General features: G+C 36.4%; 1 protein-coding gene across 4 annotated transcripts in view; it reads right to left on the reverse strand.

The window, feature by feature from the left end:
- The window catches only part of LOC127869606 (formin-binding protein 4-like), a 61,332-nt gene that overhangs the window by 30,493 nt on the left and 9,005 nt on the right, over positions 1-21,834 (reverse strand). For 2 of the 4 annotated variants that reach the window (XM_052412285.1, XM_052412277.1), the window contains exons 2-10: positions 21,307-21,444; positions 15,764-15,903; positions 15,147-15,280; positions 14,891-14,985; positions 14,231-14,444; positions 12,619-12,889; positions 12,049-12,180; positions 2,840-3,053; positions 2,347-2,623 (exon numbers count right to left, since the gene is read on the reverse strand). In XM_052412285.1, coding sequence (XP_052268245.1) covers positions 2,347-2,623; positions 2,840-3,053; positions 12,049-12,180; positions 12,619-12,889; positions 14,231-14,444; positions 14,891-14,985; positions 15,147-15,280; positions 15,764-15,903; positions 21,307-21,415 — 1,586 coding nt within the window. In that variant the 5' untranslated portion in view covers positions 21,416-21,444. Of the gene's footprint in view, positions 1-2,346; positions 2,624-2,839; positions 3,054-12,048; positions 12,181-12,618; positions 12,890-14,230; positions 14,445-14,890; positions 14,986-15,146; positions 15,281-15,763; positions 15,904-21,282; positions 21,445-21,834 lie in introns of all 4 variants that reach the window. The other 2 variants (XM_052412271.1, XM_052412264.1) reach the window with 1 other exon arrangement.

Below are 21,834 nucleotides of genomic sequence, written 5' to 3' on the forward strand. Positions count from 1 at the left end.
CCAGCGAAATTATCCAGTTTTACTCTTTTACAATGTAAACAAGAAACTGTCTGAGACGAGTGATGCTCCCCCAAATTTTTTTTTGTCACAATATTGCACTATATATTCAGATAAAAGAAAACGTCTAGTAGTTGGGGGGACAAGAATTGCACTATATGTACAGTTAATGGAAATTTTAAGGGCCATAACTCTGTGAAAAATCATCCAACCAGAACCGGCTGATAATATGCACATCTCCACTTGGTAGTGAAGCTTCCCATAAAGTTTTATTGAATTCCGGTCATTAATTGCTGAGAAATAGCCAGGACAAAAAAATTTTGCACAGACGGACGGGCACACGCACGGACAGACAAAGCTGCGACTATATGCTCACCCCGAATTTTTTTTGGGGGAGCATAATAAACGGTGAAAAAAGCATAAAATAACAAGATGTGTTTGTGAAACACAATGTCCCCCTATATGATGTTTGACATTGTAGGATGACCTTGACCTTGTGAAGGATGACCTTGACCTTTCACCACTCAAAATGTGCAGCTCCATGAGATACACATGCATGCCAAATATCAAGTTGCTATCTTCAATATTGCAAAAGTATTCATAAAATAAGCGATTTGGGCCACATATATTTGACCTCTGACCTTGAGGGATGACCTTGACCTTGACCTTTCACCACTCAAAATGTGCAGCTCCATGAGATGAACATGCATGCCAAATATCAAGTTGCTATCTTCAATATTGCAAAAGTATTCATAAAATAAGCGATTTGGGCCACATATAATTGACTTCTGACCTTGAAGGATGACCTTGACCTTTCACCACTCAAAATGTGCAGCTCCATGAGATACACATGCATGCCAAATATCAAGTTGCTATCTTCAATATTGCAAAAGTATTCATAAAATGAGCGATTTTGGCCACATATATTTGACCTCTGACCTTGAAGGATGACCTTGACCTTTCACCACTCAAAATGTGCAGCTTTATGAGATACACATGCATGCCAAATATGAAGTTGCTATCTTCAATATAGCAAAAGTTATTGCAAAATGTTAAAGTTGGCGCAAACAGACAGATCAACAGACCAATAGACAGACCAATAGACAGGGCAAAAACAATATGTAAGATAATAAAAAGAAAATTTGTTGAATTCTATGAAATATAGATGTTAATTCACTTTGATCATAAAAAATACATATTTTCAATCGTGGCTGTGCCACTCGTGAAAATATTATTTGATATGATCACTTGAGCAATAAAATTGAAATTCCATCGAATCCAACAAATATCCTTCATATATTACAGGGGTGGCGAAATCTCAAAAAACTATACTAGTCCACGGACAACCATTTAGGAAATTTAACTTGTCCGTTGCTGAACTACACTTGTCCGTTAATGTTTATATAAATTATAAACGCATTTATTGATTAATGTAAAACAATGTGGAATATACCAAAATGAGTATGATTTGCTAGTTTTGTTTATAGTTGTATTTCAATAGTACATTCATTATAGCAGTATATTATAAACAACATAAAGACTTTCTAAAACTTTTAATGTTGAAAAGCTAGTGTTAAAACATGTGTTGAACATAAGTACATCGTAATCTTAACAAATTAAACTAATCCAATATGTCGACCTCATCAGACTGAGGCTCTGTGCCGCTACTGGTAGCAATTTGATTATCATCAACTGGTAACCATTGAAAATCTGTGAGCCAAGTTTCTTAAAAAGTTCTGGTGCGCATACTTAGATCATATTTTTTATCATAATCTTTCTTAGTTTTTTTGGGAGGTGGACTGCTAAAAAGCTTCGGGTTTCTGCTCCGTTGTTGAAGATTTAAAAAAACTAAATGTTCCATTTTTACCATTAGTCGTCTTAAATAACAAGGTAGACCGTGTTTTGATTATCTTACTTTGATACTTTTTATTTCCGTCTGATTGTAAAAATAAAGAAACCAGTCTGTACACTGTCTAACAGTCGGGCCGAATGTTTAAAATGCGGCATGCTCCTGGTCTCTTATAGAATAAAAGAGATCACTGCGCAGGAGAGTGCCCGTATTTTAGCTTGATTGCTCCGCAAATAGCACTGACAATGTAATCACATGTCAACATCCGGTTTTGTAAAACTTAATTACGGCTTTAATACAATGTATTTTTTTGTATACCTGGACCCGACTTTTAACAAACTTGTTGTCCACGGACAACTTAATTGAAAAAAAATCAGTTGCCCAGACAAGCAAATGTACGACTCGGGCAACTCGGACATTTGATTTCGCCACCCCTGTATTATTGATAAAAATATTGATGATTTGTGAGTCAAATCAGAAACCCAAAGTTGAAAGCCTACCTATAATCATATGGTGCATATCGGTCGCCCCTACGGACCCAGCTATCATAGTCATCTCTGTGCAATTCTCCATATCCGCGGTCTCTACCAGGCGGGTACTTGTCGTCATGACGATACCGCTTGAGGTCCCGGGACCCTTCTCTCTCCTCACTGTGGCGTTTGTGTCCTCTTCTGCTCCCGACCGTGTGCTCCAGCTCCCTTGACATTAGATCTTCTATCGCTTTTTTCTTTCGCCTCTCTTTCTCAAGTTTCAGTTCCATTTCTATTCGAAGCCTCTCTGAAAAGTTGCACCATGCATGTTTAAAAAAAAGTGAACATGCAGAATCAATACACTTGATTTGTTATAACATGGAATTTAATATACTATGATGATTGTTAATCTAATACAATTCTTTCTAAGAAGTAAAGGTTTCTTAAAAATACAAGTAAATTTTGTATGCTCTACATGATTTAAAAGGAGCAGACAAGTAGAAAACAATAACTTTTATAATACCCTTCAGGGTCAGTTTTGGCTTCTTTTCCTCGTGTTCTGACTCCCTCTCCCTTCGTCGGTCGCGTTCCTTGTCGTGGCGGTCATGTTTACGATGACGATCCTCGTCACGGTCATGATTTTTGTCGCGGTCCCGATCTCTGAGCTGACTGTCTTTTTCAACGTCTTTGTTATCTTCTTTCTTTTCTTTCTCCTCTTCAGCTTTCATCAGCTCTTGCTGTAATATGTTAAATGACATATTCCTAATTATATGCAAAGAACAACAGAGTACGTTTTTACTTGACATTTGCACAAAAACCAAACTTCATAACAGCCACTTTTTTTTTACTTCTATACCTGCTAGCAGCCTCTTATGTGCAATTTTCTGTTATTAATGACTTACCCAAAAAAATATTTTAAATGGCACTTTTTTCTAAAAAAATTTTTATTACAACTACAGACAGAGGTCCAGATAAAAAGTGCAAATTCCTAAAATACTCATAGAAAATATTTATGAATGGGAATTGTATGAGTGAAAATAAAATCATGGTAAATTTCAACTTAAAAATTGAGAGCAATTTAGAACAAGAGATATGTTCGTCAGATACACAATTCCCCCTTTTGCGCCGCTTTGAAATAATTTTATTTATTTTTTTTATCTTTGATCTTGAAGGATGACCTTGACCTTGAACTTCCACCACTCAAAATGTGCAGCTTCATGAGAACGCCGCTTTGAATTTATTTTTTATTTTTTTACCTTTGACCTTGAAGGATGACCTTGACCTAGAACTTCCACCACTCAAAATGTGCAGCTTCATGAGAACGCTGCTTTGAAATTATTTATTTTTTGACCTTTGACCTTAAAGGATGACCTTGACCTTCCACCACACACAATGTGCAGCTTCATGAGAACGCTGCTTTGAATTTATTTATTTTTACCTTTGACCTTAAAGGATGACCTTGACCTTGAACTTCCACCACTCAAAATGTGCAGCTTCATGAGATATACATGCATGCCAAATATCAAGTTGCATCTTCAATATTGAAAAAGTTATGGCTAATGTTAAAGTTTTCGGACCGACAGACACCATATATTTGACATTTGACCTTGAAGGATGACCTTGACCTTCACCTTTCACCACTCAAAATGTTCAGCTCCATGAGATACACATGCATGCCAAATATCAAGTTGCTATCTTCAATAGTGAAAAAGTTTTGGCCAATGTTAAAGTTTTGGGACGGACGGACAGACGTCATATATTCGACATTTGACCTTGAAGGATGACCTTGACCTTTCACCACTCAAAATATGCAGCTCCGTGAGATGCACATGCATGCCAAATATCAAGTTGCCACTCACAATGTGCAGCTTCATGAGAACGTCGCTTTGAATTTATTTATTTTTACCTTTGAACTTGAAGGATGACCTTGACCTTGAACTTCCACCACTCAAAATGTGCAGCTTCATGAGATACACATGCATGCCAAATATCAAGTTGCTATCTTCAATATTGAAAAAGTCATGGCCAATGTTAAAGTTTTCGGACCGACAGACACCATATATTTGACATTTGACCTTGAAGGATGACCTTGACCTTCACCTTTCACCACTCAAAATGTTCAGCTCCATGAGATACACATGTTTGCCAAATATCAAGTTGCTATCTTCATGACTAATGATTGGTGGTAAAACATGGCCGCCAGGGTTTGTGGCAGTTTTGTCTATATGTATATAGTGAAAAAAATGTGAACAGTCTAGAAGACACATTTTTTGCCTAATCTTCATGAAATTTGGTCAGAACATTTGTTTCCTGGATATGATGGCAGGCATTTTTCTGCCTATCTCACGGGTCAGATAGTCGGACCCATTTCCAATGCCAAATATGGATGCTTTTTTCCAATTATCAAAAAAAAATCCCAAATGATGATGATGATTATGATGATTATGATGATACTGGTAATGGATTCAGAAACATTAACCACAACCCAAATATCTAATTATAATTATTGCATTACTCAACTTAATTATTGCCATTACTTATGATTGTTATCTATATCTTTGCAGAAATTTAACATAATGGTAAAACCAATAAAACAACAAGAAGTGTAACATATGAATCTTATTTGACTATTCACTTATCCTAGGCTACTCTCTATAAAACTCATTGATACCTGTGCCTGCATTGTTACCAGATGGTAATTGTGTAGCACTCCTGGAAATTGACCCCAATTAACTGGGCACTTTCATCAAAGACCTTTGTGTTGATGTCAGATGGAAACCATTCATAAGGTAGATAAGACATTACAACTTGAAATGTTTTACCCCTAAAATTTTCAGTTAGTCAGTAGTTTGTGTGTGATTATGAAAGATTTGTGATTTTAGCAGGTTTTATTGTTGTTTCAATTGGAAATATCAATGCAAGGTGAGTCCTAAGTTGTTTAAAAACACTTTGTCCAAAATGTGAACAATTTGGTAGTAAAACAAGATGTGTTTGTGAAACACAATGTCCCCCTATATGATGTTTGACCTTGAAGGATGACCTTGACCTTGTGAAGGATGACCTTGACCTTTCACCACTCAAAATGTGCAGCTCCATGAGATACACATGCATGCCAAATATCAAGTTGCTATCTTCAATATTGCAAAAGTATTCATAAAATAAGCGATTTGGGCCACATATATTTGACCTCTGACCTTGAAGGATGACCTTGACCTTGACCTTTCACCACTCAAAATGTGCAGCTCCATGAGATGCACATGCATGCCAAATATCAAGTTGCTATCTTCAATATTGCAAAAGTATTTATAAAATAAGTGATTTGGGCCACATATATTTGACCTCTGACCTTGAAGGATGACCTTGACCTTTCACCACTCAAAATGTGCAGCTCCATGACATACACATGCATGCCAAATATCAAGTTGCTATCTTCAATATTGCAAAAGTATTCATAAAATGAGCGATTTTGGCCATATATATTTGACCTCTGACCTTGAAGGATGACCTTGACCTTGACCCATGCCAAATATCAAGTTGCTATCTTCAATATTGCAAAAGTATTCATAAAATGAGCGATTTTGGCCACATATATTTGACCTCTGACCTTGAAGGATGACCTTGACCTTTCACCACTCAAAATGTGCAGCTTCATGAGATACACATGCATACCAAATATGAAGTTGCTATCTTCAATATAGCAAAAGTTATTGCAAAATGTTAAAGTTGGCGCAAACAAACCAACAGACCAACAGACAGGGCAAAAACAATATGTCCCCCACTACTATAGTGGGGGACATAAAAACAACAACTTATCACATCTTTTAAGAAGCACAAACAACTGTTTGAAGAAAAGTTGATTTGCATTTGTTTTTGCAAAAATAATGTATTTATGCTTCAGATTTGTTGTGCATTTAAATTACAAATAGTTTCATAGTTGTTTTGATATGATACATTTTCAAATGTCTTGTGTGTGTTTACTTCTATATTTGCACACATTTATAACTATAAGAAAGATCAAGCGATGTTTTGTACTATAAAAGAAGATCAATATTGAATTTCTAGTAGCTGTACATATTCTCATACTCATTTACTTTTTATGCCCCCCTTCGAAGAAGAGGGGGTATATTGCTTTGCTCATGTCTGTCGGTCGGTCCGTCCACCAGGTGGTTGTCATACGATAACTCAAGAACGCTTGGGCCTAGGATCATGAAACTTCATAGGTACATTGATCATGACTCGCAGATGACCCCTATTGATTTTGAGGTCACTAGGTCAAAGGTCAAGGTCACGGTGACTCGAAATAGTAAAATGTTTTTTTTTAATGATAATTCAAGAATGCATACGCAGCCAACAGGGCACACTCTGAACAATATTACTGAAGCAACTGGTCTGTAATCCTAAATCTATAATTATCAGTCCAATGAAACATCATCCTTTTAGTAAAATACAGTGGATCAGTAAAAATATTATCAGAATATGAGATTTTTTGTATATTTTGTATATTAAATATTGTGTTAATGTTTAATTTTGTTGATTAATATAAATATAAGCAGGACAGGGGAGGTAATACACTACAGGGGAAACAAATGCAATAAGTTTAAATTTATTGTTACAGATTTGCCTCCCTTGTAATTTATTTAAATTTTACCAAATGTAAGGCTTACTGCATTTTTGTAATGCATACTACTACTACTACTATTACTACTACTACTACTGCTGCCGCCGCCGCCGCCACCGCCACCGCCACCGCCACCACCACCATTCAGAGTGACAAAAAACGTATTCACACAATGGCTGCTACTACAACTTATAGCCCATATAGCAGGGGCATGCATGTTTTACAAACAGCCCTTGTTTATAACTGACTTTGATATATAATAACAACTCAACATATGTTATTTAATTATGCAGAAACTATTTTATAAAAACACAATCTCTTGAACAAATACGCTTGTTTTCAGTATCTAAAAGTATTCTTGCTAAACAAATTGTAAACAGTCATCCCCTTTAAGATGCTGAGATGATCTCATGATCTCAAATTTGGACAACAATTTGTTGAAAAATGTACTTCCATTTTCTTTTGCTGATTGTTATTATTAAATTACTGTCCTCATATTACATTTATCCAAAATAATAGCTTTGTCGCAACAGGTAACAAATGTCTATTTAATTTTTTTTTAAACACACACACAAAACTACTGATAACGCATATATGTATATATCTGCAGAAACAGCAAACCTTTTTTTTTAAAAAACAATGTTAACAAACCTTGTTTCCTGGATACGACGGTTGAGTTAAAAAATGGTTTTGATCCATCTAATAACATGACCGCCAGGGGAGGGGGGGGGGGGGTGGTCATTTTCCTGATATTTATATACGGAAAAAGCCTGTGAACACTCTAAAAGTCACATGTTTTGGCCAATCATCATGAAACTTGGTCAAAACATTGGTTTTATTGATATGTCGATTAGTTTGAAAATGGTGGTGATAAGTGGAAAAACATTGCCGCCAGGGGATGGGGCAGTTTTCTCTATATGTTTGTAAGAAGCATTTTCCTTATATATATAGTTAAAAAAAATCTGGGTATTAAAAACATGGCCGCCAGGGTGGGTGGGGTAATTTTCTACATAGGCCTATTGTGAATACTTTGGAACACCTTATTTTAAAATCAGTCTTGTCATACTACTAATTTGAAATATTTGCTGAAGAGTTTTAACCTTTGTTTCTTTCCATCTAAGTCTCTCAGGTAAGCGACCCAGGGCCCTTTGGGGCCTCTTGTTTATTCTTGGTCTGACGTGCAATAAATCAGTCCTGACCTGTTTAGAGACTGCAGCGATTGGTTTATCACACCTAATTGAGATAAGGATGTAATTAGGGTGTGTTAGCATGTGCACTGTGTTTGTAACTCGCAATCGATTTCATGACATGAGAATTTTAGCAAACAGAATCGGATCGACTGGGATTTTCAACCGGTCTTTCATGACCCCAATCGGTCTAGGACCAACAAAACGGAAAAAAATATTATCCCTGATAATAACACTTTAACCATTTTAATATATCAATTACTTGCAGTTTTTGTCACTCATACATCTTTAAAACATATAATACCATAATAATGATTTTATGAACATTTTTCATGACTAATAAGGAATACTGCCCCGCCACCTGGCGGCCATGTTTTTCAATGGACCGAAACCATTTTTGAACTCAACCAATATATCATAAAGACAAACATTTTGACAAAGTTACATGAAGATTGGGCATCAAATGTGACTTCTACAGTGTTCACAAGGTTTTTCTTCTTTTTTTGACCTAGTGACCTAGTTTTTGACCCAGCATGACCCAGTTTCGAACTCGGTCGAGGCATTATTGGGACAAATGTTCTGACCAAGTTTCATGAAGATCTGACAGTAAATGTGGCCTCTAGAGTGTTCACCTGGCAAATGTTGACGACGGACGCACGACCGACAAAAGGCGACCACAAAAGCTCACCATGAGCACGTTGTGCTCAGGTGAGCTAAAAACTTGTGAGCAGCAGATTAAAGACGCGCCCAAAATTAATGAGGGTGGCCGAAAATTTAACAAATTGAAAAAAAAAGCAAAACAATTCAAGAGACTTAAGGCCTGTGATGTACATATCGATCAATTATCGGTGTCATTGTGTGTCTATTGATAGTAATCGTTGTTATTGCAATTTCTTTTGAAATTCATATATGATTGTACTATATCCTGTTGCCTAGACCTAAATATTTATTTTTATTTATGTATTAAGCACACGATTACTATTGCCTTGTTTTGTTATAATTTATAAATGTATTGTTATTACTGTGAACTGTAATAAATTTCATAATATCTGAGATAAAATTAACAAGAGGGCCATGGTGGCCCTGTATCGCTCCACTGTTTTTTTATGCGGAAAAAGCGTGTAATGCGCATGGGTTGAAATGTACTCAAGCATGTGACTTTCTCTTTCTATCCCTCGTCCCACTGGGCGCTTAAAGTTGGAAGGGTGAGCATTTTTTATATAAGGAAAAGGTTACTACGGTGTTAACTAAACAGACTAAAAAGTCCAGGAATTGTCGCACAGGTCCTTTGCTTATAACGTAAGAACCTTTATCTCTCCAAAAGATATTGTCGTTCTTTCTATTTCACATATTTTTAGATGCTGAAGATCAAATCTACGCATGTTCTACAAGATAAATGAAAGTTCCTTCATTCAATCATGAATCTTTTTCCAAAATTCCAAAAAGTGTTTGTAGGTTTCAAAGTTTCTGTTACTTATTTAGTTCATGACATATGCAAAATACCTAATGACGTAGATCACCTGAAATTAACTTCATTCTTGAGGCATTAGTGAGTGTAGCAGGATTGTTAACATGGTGAAGAAATTGTTTATTGTACAAAGAAGATATTTGCCTGAGGAAACATAAAGTTACGAGTTTTTCAGGTTCATGAGGTGCCGAAAGGCAGAAGGAATGATAACTTTGTAGAGGTTGTTTGTTAAACAAAGTAAATGTTTATGAGACAAAAAATTGAATCATAATTCATCAAGATGTGGCGATCAAGGCAACACTACTTGCATATGGCGTGAGGTTTAAAGAGATATCATGACAAACAATTAGCTTGACCTAACTTTCCTTTACTTTTTCCATCTGACATTGGATACCTGTCATGTTTGTTTTTGAAAAATACTAGGATTGCCATATATTGAAATAAGGTAACCGTATCTGTCCTATTCTCTGATAGGTTGCTAGTAATAGACTTAGCGGCAGTCATGTTATAAACAAGGGGATTGTTCACGGCATTGATAGAATATACTTTTAATAGATACATCTTTTTTAAGTTGGATTCTCCTTACTTTTTTGCTACTGAATATTAAAAATCACTTAATTTCAATGTAACAATTTGTTGTTAATTCACTTAATTTCAATGTAACAATTTGTTGTTAAGTTTATCTTGAACAAATATTTTTTGCAATCTGTTTATAAATCATGAAATGATGTCATTCAAATTATTTATTTGATAAATAGGGCCTATAATAAAACAAGAATTTTGAGAATGTTAACATAACAGAATAATACTAACCATTTGGTGAAAACAAACAAAACAATACTTTTTTATATAAAATGTTATATACAAACAAGGTAAATGGACTAAATATAAACAAACACACTTGGGTGTTCTTCTTGTGTTAATGATGTATTAAACTGAGTTAAATTAATATATTTAATTTGTTTACCTTTCAATATCTTGCATTTCACATCTTTAGTTCAATGCTATTTCAATTAACTGAACAGCGTGACAAACATAATAAAGCAGAATATGCATATGAATCTGATTATACACAGATCCACTATCATATAAATCAAATCATGTTTGTCTATTTTCATGTTCGAAAGATCATCTTCTAAATTGTTTTACTTCTCGAGTAGACTGAACTCCCAATATGCAAACAGAAACACTAATTTCCGTGACACAATTTATGTCACAAATTCACTGTGCACATTTCTAAACAAAATATGTGTTTCTTGTATCTAAAACGTAGTCTTTTTCGTTGACAAACACATTTAATTATTCCTATCAAACTATATGATGTCAGTCATTAATTTGATTGATATTTGTCATTTCAATAATCTTAATTTTCACTTCACAACGGTGCCATTTGCATACGAAATACCAAACACATTTTATGAAACCGATTTTAATTGGAAGATTGGGAAAAGACAGCCAATTATATCGCTCGTTTTAAAAATGCTTAGGCAGAATCTACCAGTGTAAAATGTGGAGAGATTTCGCGGGCCGCGGATATATTAAGCATATGTTCATTTTTGTGACCCCCGGGGCAGGGTCAAATTTGACCCCAGGGGCATAATTTGAACAAACTAAGTAGAGAACTATTAGATGTCACTACGTACCAAATTTGGTAGCCCTAGGCCCTACGGTTATGGACAAAAAGATTTTTAAAGTTTGCACAAAATAAGCTTTATATAAGCATTTGTTCAATTTTGTGACCCCCGGGGAAGGGTCAATTTGACCTCAGGGGCATAATTTAAAGAAATTTGGTAGAGGACTATTGGATGTCTTTACATACCCAATTTGATAACCCTAGGCCCAATGGTTATGGACGAGTAGATTTTGAAAGTTTCCACAAAATAGGCCTTATATAAGCAAATTTTCAATTTTGTGACCCCGGGGCGGGGTCAAATTTGACCCCAGGGGCATAATTTGAACAAATTTGAAAGAGGTTCACCCAAGGAACATTCCTGAGAAATTTATCTGAATTTGACCAGTACTTTAGGAGAAGAAGAATTTAAGGAAAAAGTTAACGCACGCACAGATGGACGGACGCACACACACGGACACAGGACCATAACATAAGCCCCGCTGGCCTCTGGCCAGTGGAGCTAAAAACAATTATTTGGTTTTGTTATTGTCAGTAGCCAACCTCCGCACAGACATTTGTTTGGTTTTGTGCATGTTTGTAAGCTATTATCGAGTCAACAATGATTTAAAACATCTGTAACAACTTACACAGATTAATGATAGTTGACAACAATGAAAAAAATGTCTGATGAAAATAGCACACAAAACAACAATCAAATAGCAAATGATAAAATCAATTGAGAAAACTTGTATGTTCTGTTTAAAAAAAAATGCCTAAGAGAATTTAACTTGTAAGTTTATTAACTGTATCATCGTAACACCTTCATGAATGTGTGTGTGTTTCTTACCCGTTTTTTCTCCAAGGCCAACTCGAGCTGTTTGTCGATGTCATCAATGTCAAAGTCCATGCTGTCGTCAGCCTCTGTGCTCTCCAATGGCTTCTTGTCATCAAGTCGTGTTGTGTCCGGACTCACAGTCGTCTGAAAACACAAACATGGTGTCATTATCAGTTTTGTTCAAATTTCTGTTGCTGGCATTATTTATTATCAAAGTTCATCAAACTGGTTGCATTTCTTAACTCAGTAAATTTCATTACCACTTATACAGGACAATAATATCTCATTGGATTGTTTCTCTCCAATGCAGTTCACCTCATCTAATAGTCTATTTAGCATTCATTAGATTAATTGGGTATATTATCAAATAACTGAATTTGGATATCACAATTTGGCAGTATAAATATTTATTTATTATTTGTACAAAAAAGAACACAACATTTTCATACATTAAGTTGCTATGTTGCTTGAATGGTAATCATTTAACAATCAAGGATTAAAAAAAAATTAAGGAAAGATCAGATCAGCTCGCACATGGCAAGATTTGGAAAGAGCAAAATATCATGATTCGTCAGTATTTACCTTCACATGCTTTTCGCTGTCTCTGCTATTGTTTGAAGATGAAGAGGTCACTTCCTGTTGACCTTTATCGAATTCTTTCTTTGGAGATTTCCTTTCCCGCTTCTTAGGTGACCTTGTCCTATTTTCTCGAAGAGATTTAGCGTCACTTCCACTGCTGTCAGTACTGCTGTCTTCACTAGAAGTGCTGTGCTTTGATTTTGTCTTCTGATGCCTACTGTCCTTATCTTCTGACTTCAGTAAGGACTGGTCCAGTATTTCGGCATTTGACATGCTACAAGTATTGCAACCATTCAACATTTTAAAATGACATGCTACAAGCATGGTAACAATTCAACAATAAATGATCATCCGTCTTGGAAAACTGGTAATTTGAATAAGGATAGGGGAGACAATTTTCAACGTTATAGTAATACAATCCATATTTTAGCTCTTAAAGAAAGTTGAATATCATTTTCTTTTCGAATGAATATTTGCAATAATAAGTTTCTACTCTGTAAACAATACTCTGAATGGCATATACAATTTTACACTATTATCTGTCTCTCTTTTTCTCTAAGAAAGTGCATTTACCTTTCAAATTCATATGAAAGTTGTATCTATAGTGCAAAAAACTCTAATGCAACATTATTATTAACCCTTTGAAATTTGTCGTCTGCTAACATGTTGTCTGCTGAATTGATAAAATTAGCATTTTCTTCCATTTTTTTCAAAGAATACTATCAGAATAGCAAACAGTTTGGATCCTGATGAGACACCACGTTCTGGATCCAAACTGTTTGCAAAGGCCTTCAAAATTCGGTTCCAGCACTGAAAGAGTTAAAACCCGTCACCAGTGCTGTTTGTAAAACAGGCATGTCCTGCACACCGACCTCTCCCAACTTGCAGCAAAGTTGCCCCTATGACCTTGACCCTAAATCTCTGGATTTGAAAATCATGAGTGGTCACCATTATCAAGACCCTTATCACAGATTACAAGTTTATATGATCCTAAAAATCATCTAGACATTAATAGGAAACCAATTTCATTTACAAGCGTATGCGATTTGACCTTTTACCTGATGACCTCAATTTTAGTAGGCGCCTTAATCTTTTACCCAAGTAATCATTTAACCAATATGAATCATCATAGGTAAGCGCATTCTCAAGTTATTTAGTGGGAACATCAGGAAGAAACAAGTTTACTACAACAATCTCATGTAACCATTTCCAGGTGACCTCATAATCAAAATGTGTCTAATTTTTCTCTTATGTTACGACAATACACCTTTGACCTCTAGACCTCAAAATCCTTTAGTCATCCCTTTCTAATAAGTTACCATTATATTAATGTTCATGATCTTTGGCATTCTGTAGGCAACCAATTGACTGTTACAAGTGCCTATGACCTTTTATCTCAAAACAGAACAGCGTCCACCTTTCCTCCCAGGAAAATCTATAACCAACCAATATGCATGGTTGTACTCAAAGCTTTCTCTAGATATCGCGATGAAACAAAATGTCTCCAGATCTAAAGACGTACAAAGGGACAAATGCAAAGCAATATACCTCCAATTCTTAAAAGGGGAGCATACAAAATATAATTCATACAACGTAACTATAGCCTCAATGGTACCTATCCTGGGCTGCTTTTTCGAGCGGTCTATATGTTGGGTCCAGGGTCCCCTCCCGCAGCCCTTTCTCTACTCTCTCCTCATACTCCTTGTGCAGTAGGAGGTACTGGGAGAACTGTGGAGGCATGTCCCACACCACCTCCCCTGTTGTCATGTTCCAGTAGTACGGGTAGTTGGTCTTGTCATCCTTCAACTGCTGCCAGTCTGTCATTGGCTCTGCAATGAAAACAATTTGTATTCATTGTTTGTTGTTTGTTAAAGTTTAATATTACAAAATGCTTATCCACTTGTCCAATATGAGTTGTATTAAACTTTTTTTTATTATCCTTAAACTATATGCTTTGTACAATAGTTTATTTGTTATTAAACTCTAATTATTATATCTTTTGTATAACTTCTAATTCCTGTGCTTTAACCCTTTACCACTCAGAAATGCACTTTGACGCAATTGCAGTCCTTTAGAAAATCGAATAAAATTTAAGTCCTTTCTTTACGTATTCAAGTTTGAAAGGATTCATTTCCAACCCTAAGATACTGATGAGCAGCAAACAGCATAACACATGAACAGACTGCAAGTACTCGCAGGCTGTTCAGGTTTTTATGCTGTTTGCACTTTGCTTCTGAGTGGGAAAGGGTTAAGAAGGCCATCTATCCCAGCAGACCTTCTGGCCATGGCTCCTTTTGCAAATGTCTCTCATGCTTGTGGTCATCTGGCCTGGATTTGACAAATTCTGGTGTGCCCTTCACAAACATATTGCTGGAAATACACACATGCACATTTTATAGTCACATAATCTTATTCATTATGCATCAGGGAAAAACATAAGGAATAGGTCAGAATTTAGTAGTAAACCAACATATTTTACAGTATCTTGTTCTATGACATTTACAAAGCAAACCACGCCCCCCCCCCCCTACCTGTAGGCGTTTACTTTCTTCCTGACAGGTGAGTGACCGTCTGGTGCTGGTGAGCTGTCACGGTGTGGCGAGGCTGCATACGTGAGCACATTGGTCTGCTGTTCAATGATAGGCTCCTCTAGAGCATCGATCTCCTAATGGAGAAGGTAGCAGGCAACATAAGGCATGTGGCTTTAACTGATAGTAAGTGGATTAGATTTAATTTACAGGAATATCAATATACCGGTTCTATAATTAAATGAAAAATAAAACTATGTAAATAAAACAGATATCATTATGCTGCTAATTGCAATAACTTTATGCTATTTTTCTTTGTTAAAACACACATGTACAGTTTTGTTTAATAATGAAATTTTGCTATGATGGTAGTTATCCCAAACTAAATATCCTTGTCACTTAAATAATCAAAAGTTGTGTTTCAATATGTATATTGGTTCCATTAAGTTATTTTATGATGACTTTATTTCTTTGAAGAAAATCAATTAGTTTTAGTGCAAACACAATCTTTATCTGTAGCATGTCGACACACTCAAAACTAGAAAGTATATGCACTACATATTACAACAACACTTTTCACAGAATACTTGCCAAAATCACTACCAGTGCATGTAACTTACCGCTAAGAAGTTTGCCACCTTGTTGTCCATCTCACGCCCAGGAGGTGGCGGTATGGAGTAGCCTGGAAGCCTGTAGCTGTCAGGTATCATGTCCTCTGTGACAAGTCTCTCTGGGGTAGGTATGTCACCTGCATCCTCATCTATATGGCAGCACAACCAACATTACAATCAAGCTTTGAGTTGAACCATTATGGGTTTATATCGTTCATTGGTTAATAAAACAAGAGGGCCTGAAAGGCCCAAAGTCGCTCACCTAAGATAACAAGATATTATTTGGACAAATCTTCTGACCAAGTTTCATGAAGATCGGAAAATAAATGTGTCCGCCTCTAAAGTGTAAACATGGTTTTACTATAGCCATATAAGGAAAAATGCCCCGCCCCCTGGCAGCCATGTTTTTCAACCAAACAGCATCATTTTTTAACTCTTCCAAGATATTATCAGGATAAATCTTCTGGCCAAATTTCATGAAGATCAGACATTAAATGTGGCCTCTAGAGTGTTAACAAGATTTTACTATAGCCATATAAGGAAAAATGCCCCGCCCCTTGGAAGCCATATTTTTCAAGCAAACAGAATTATTTTCGAACTCATCCAAGATATCATTGACACCAATCTTCGGACCAAATTTCATGAAGATTCTACAATAAATGTGGCCTCTAGAGTGTTAACAAGATTTTACTAAAGCCATATATAGCCATATAAGGAAAAATGCCCCGCCCCTGGTGGCCCAGTGCTTTCCACAGGATTATTGTCAGACGCCCCGGGGCTGATAGGGGTGGTTCGGGAGGGGTGTGTCCTCCCGACATTGATTTTTTTTTATTTAACGTGTCAATTGACATTCTGTGGCGCGTTATAAGTCAAAGAAAAACAGCGTCAAAATATGTCATTTGGTGCGCTATGACTCTTCCAGAAAATCCCTCAGTCATTAAAAAATATATATTGTTTAATTGTTTTAAAACTTTCGCGCATAGATAGTAAAATCTCGACTCAAACGATTCCCCAATACATCCGTTTCAACCCGACTCTATTACTGTATATTTACTACTTTTCAAGTTTCAATTAATTACCCGATGATCCCGTTTATTCTGTTTTTAACAATCACTTTCTGGTAAATATTGATGATAAAAGCTCTCAATTATTTCTTTAACACAAACCTTGCCATTTTTCTATAGTATCAAATAAATTTTAAGTTACTATAGATTTGATGAAATATTGCCTCTGAACATGCGTCAATCCCCTGACATGTTGTAAGCTTTTTTAAACGCTCAATCAGGGGTGTCAATTGGCCCAAATTTGAAATCCGGAAAATTAAGCCGTAGGATAAAGGGAAGAGAGGGCCCAACCCCCCGAGCCCTAGCTTATTGTTCTTTTTTTATAGTCTTTCTACAGTACAGCCAAAGCGGAACAAACGTATTTCGCGATCCGTGGCGGCAAGGTGAATCGAGTCGATGCTGCGTCAGTCGTTGAAGCCGCGTCAGTAAGTCGCATTTCGCCGCGAAACTTCGCATCTGTCCGCCGAGGCATGCCGCGATCCGCGACATGATGCCGAGTCGATGCGCATCATGAAATAAAACATCTTTAAAAAATTATTAGTTACATGTAGTTAACAAATTTTGAAAGAACAATTATAATAATAATTAAAATCATAATAAATTTATTGTGCGCGGATTGTATTAGCATATACATGTAAGCATAGTTAATGTGTCTGGCCAATTAAGTTTGTTTCCCGCCCATAGTGTATGTATTTCACACATAAACAAGGTCGCGTAAATATGTTTTCGCACATACAAGTGGCCAAGGCTCCAGCATATGATGGATTTATAAATTAATTGCATGTTGATTTTGCTATTATATTTAAGCTGAGAAAATTAGCAGTTTGAAGCCACATCGATAATCAAGACGGTGACGACGTATTTGTTGTTTTGTTAATTATCAGCTTATTATAACTTTTGTTTGAATATGCGTATAAAAACAAGTTCTATTTTGATCATATTATACAGTTAATATCGCTACTAATTAACTGATAATCTTATATATTCCAATTTTGAAGCAAATGCTGGTAAATATTTACGATACACAAACATTCTCGATATTTCCTTTAGTATCAAATACATTTTGGCATTTGTAACTATTTATAGAGATGATGAAATAAAGTCTCATCGGGGCGTTTTTCCACTGAACACGCAATTTACGCCTGACGTGATGTTCATGTATTTATACAACATAAAATACACCCAAACTTTCCAAACTTTCTCTGCATAATTTTCGCGCGCTTTTTATGAAACAAAGGATATTTTAGCACTGTTTATTTGACACTAGAATTTGCCAAAGGTCGCGTTAGCATTAAAATTCGGAAGTGTGTTTCGGATTACAAATTTAATAATGATAAGCGAACGAAACATTAACAGTTGCGCGTAATTAATTCTACGCTACACATACATGTATGTACATGTTGGTGGATATCTTTTTACTCGATCCGCCGCATACGTATGCGGCGGATTTACTCTGCGAAAGTATGCGAGGTAAATACAGACTCAGCGTCGATGCGCTGATCGATGCCGAGTGCCACGGCGATATGCCGCGTCAACACACGATTCGGCCGCCGCGTACTAATAATCTGGCCGTGGTGTAGCCGCAGATTTTGTTTGTGCCGCTTTTGCTGTACTGTAGGTGCAATTTCTGGTGAGTACAATGCGAAATATTATAAACCAAACCATCCATAACACCGCAGGTGTATTTGTCATTCTAAACAAATGATATTAAGAACTTCGAAATGTAATTAACAAACCAGCGTATCCGAAAACGACTGTCCGAAAACATGTCGCGATACATCATTTGCAAATGTAATTAAATATGCATATCGTTTGACTGCAGAAAATGAAAACCAGTAACCAGTAACCTAGCAAATACGCAGTCAATATATAATTTGATTAACATATTGTTTTAAAATATGATATTGCAGTGCTTTACTTTGCCAGTGCCTGCTCATGTCAGTGCCAGCCGCTTACCAATCAGAAATCAATAAATAAAATCGGTACCAAGCGCAAATGTCCGGAATGCCGACGATGCTATAACAATATTCGTTCTGAAATGATCCCGCACTAAAAGAATTTTGTCCCTACCCCCACCCGCCTTAAACAAACTAATCGGATTTACATTCACCTCAAAATCAACCCTGGACGGCTCAAATCCGGATTTCCGGAATAATCCGGAAAATTGACAGCCCTGTCAATACACGCACGCTTTCTATGCAAATGACGCGACGTTGTACATGCTGCATAATTTTTGTGCTCTTTTTTAATTGAGAAAAAGATTCGACACAAAATAACTTTGCACTGCTAATTTGAAGCAAGAATATTTCAACGTTGTGGTAATATTTACATTCGGAGAAGTGTTTTGGATTCAAAACGCGTTAACATCCACTTACAGGAATGGGTTTCGGATTACAAATTCAATTATTCCCATTTGAGATTTCAACAAATATTAACAGTTGCGTTATTAATTCAACGATAATTTGTTTAAACACTTTACGAGTCGAATAAATGTTTTGACAGAATTATGCATGAAATTCACGTTGTCCACGAGGATTACGGCTGGTTGCCATCATCAGTCTTCTAAAAGACTGGCTAAGATTTCTGTGGCAATTACATGTACGTCACGAGTTGTCTGCATGATTTAACTGCCTTCCTACTGCTGTCGCTCATACAAAGCGTGCGCTCTCATTGGCCAATATTGACTTTCTAGTACAGCGACGCTCAACCTTTAGGCGAGCTTTAGTTGGGTAAAGCGACAAAGGATCGTAAATTGGCTTAAATTTTTTTTTGCGAAGTCGATATCGCTTTGATCTTAAGCTGCAATAACTGTCACAATACACTGATCGGAAAATTTCAGGCGCCCAGCGTACCCTGCTTTCGAAATTCAAGCGCCCCGCTGAGGGACCGTTAAATTGCCTGTGGAAAGCACTGTGGCCATGTCTTTAAAGCAACCAAAACCATTTTCAAACTCATCCAAGGTATCATTGGGACAAGTCTTCTGACAAAGTTTCATGATGATCGGAAAATAAATGTGACCTCTTAGAGTGTTAACAAAGTTTTACTATAGCCACATAAGGAAAAATGCCCCGCCCCCAAGGTGGCCATGTTTTTCAACCAACCAGCATCATTTTTTTTCTTGTCCAAGATATTATTGGGATAAATCTTCTGACCGAGTTTCATGAAGATTAGACGAAAAATGTGGTCTCTAGAGTGTTAACAAGATTTTATAATAGACATTTAAGGAAAAATGCCCTGCCCCTTTGCAGCCTTTTTTTTCAAGCAAACGTAACCATTTTCGCACTCATCCATGATATCAAGAAGACAAATCTTCTGACCATATTTCATGAAGATTGGACAATAAATGTGGCCTCTATAGTGTTAAGTTTGTTAACAAGGTTTTACTATAGCCATATAAGGAAAAATGCCCCACACCCTGGGGGCCATGTTTTTCAACCAAAGGAAATCATTTCTTGACTCCTCCAAGATATTATTGGGATGAATCTTCCAACCAAGTTATATGAAGATTGGACAATAAATGTGGCCTCTAGAGTGTTAACAAGATTTTACTATAGCCATATAAGTTAAAATGCCCCTTCCCTTGGCAGCCATGTTTTTCAAGCAAATGTTACCATTTTCAAACTCATCCAAGATATAATTGAGACAAATCTTCTGACCAAGTTTCATGAAGATCGGAAAATAAATGTGGCCTCTTAAGTGTTAACAAGATTTTACTAAAGCCATATAAGGAAAAATGCCCCGCCTCTTGGCAGCCATGTTTTTCAAGCAAATGTACCCATTTTCGAACTCATCTAAGATATTATTGAGACCAACCTTCTGACTAAATTTCATGAAGATTGGACAAAAAATGTAGCCTCTATAGAGTTAACAAGGCAAATGTTGACGCCGCACAACGCACAACGCACGAAAGACAGAAGGCGATCACAAAAGCTCACCATGAGTACGTTGTGCTCAGGTGAGCTAAAAATGGCTGCAAAGAACATTTTCCAGTAATTAAAATCCTAAGACAAAAATAAGAGGCAGAGAACTAAATATTTGTCTACTTGTACAGTGCCCCAGGAAGGTCCCACTATGCCTCTTCAGAGCCCCCCCCCCCCCTACCCAATGCCCCCTATTTTATTATACTAAGAATTCTATTTGAAGTTTCAATTAGCTTATTTATCACATTTTTTTGGTATAAAAAACATGTAACATGCAATATAATATAAAAATATAACAAATGCTTTACTGAAAATATGCCAGAGGGATAATGTGATTTATCTTTATAAAGTGCCCTTCAAAGGAAACAGCCCTTTTCAAATCCTTTCTGGAACACTGTTAGAACATTGTTACAAATTTGTTCGACAATCTATCAAACAGCTGCTGTTGTTTGTTTCTAATTTTATTTGTTATTCAATGTTGTTTTGGCAATTTATACATTTGACTTCTGTGCCTGTCCACTTAATGAATAAGCAGGGAACCAACCAGAATGTTTGTCCTGCAGCTTACCATCCTCCTCATCTTGTTCCATTTCCTGACTGTATGTTGGCTCGTTGCTGTACATAGACCGACTAGTCGAGTCATCCAACTGAATCATGTGGCGACGCCCTCTACTCATGGCAATCTTGTCAGATGTGCATCAGTGATCTGAAATACGACATGAAAAATGTGAACTAGGAAATTAACAAGAGCACCGCATAACGGGTACCACGCTCGACTGCGAAAGCTTGTCAGAATATTTTTTTTTAGAGGTCACAGTGACCTTGACCTTTGACCTAGTGACTCAACAAGAGATGTGCTTGTCAGAAACACAATACTGCGCCGCATTGAAATAAAATTTTATATTTAATTTTATATTTATTTATATATATATATCTCTTTTGGCAGGTATAGAAATCATCTCCCTTTAAAGGTTATTACTTCCCTTATATTTTGCCCAATCCAACGGGGGGGGTCTCACAGTCAATTATGACCATGTCAGACATCACTGACAACCAAGGCCTGTGGTTTAAAAGAGATCATAGCTAGAGTTCATCA

This window comes from Dreissena polymorpha, chromosome 1 (genome assembly GCF_020536995.1).
Source record: "Dreissena polymorpha isolate Duluth1 chromosome 1, UMN_Dpol_1.0, whole genome shotgun sequence".
NCBI lineage: Eukaryota > Metazoa > Mollusca > Bivalvia > Myida > Dreissenidae > Dreissena > Dreissena polymorpha.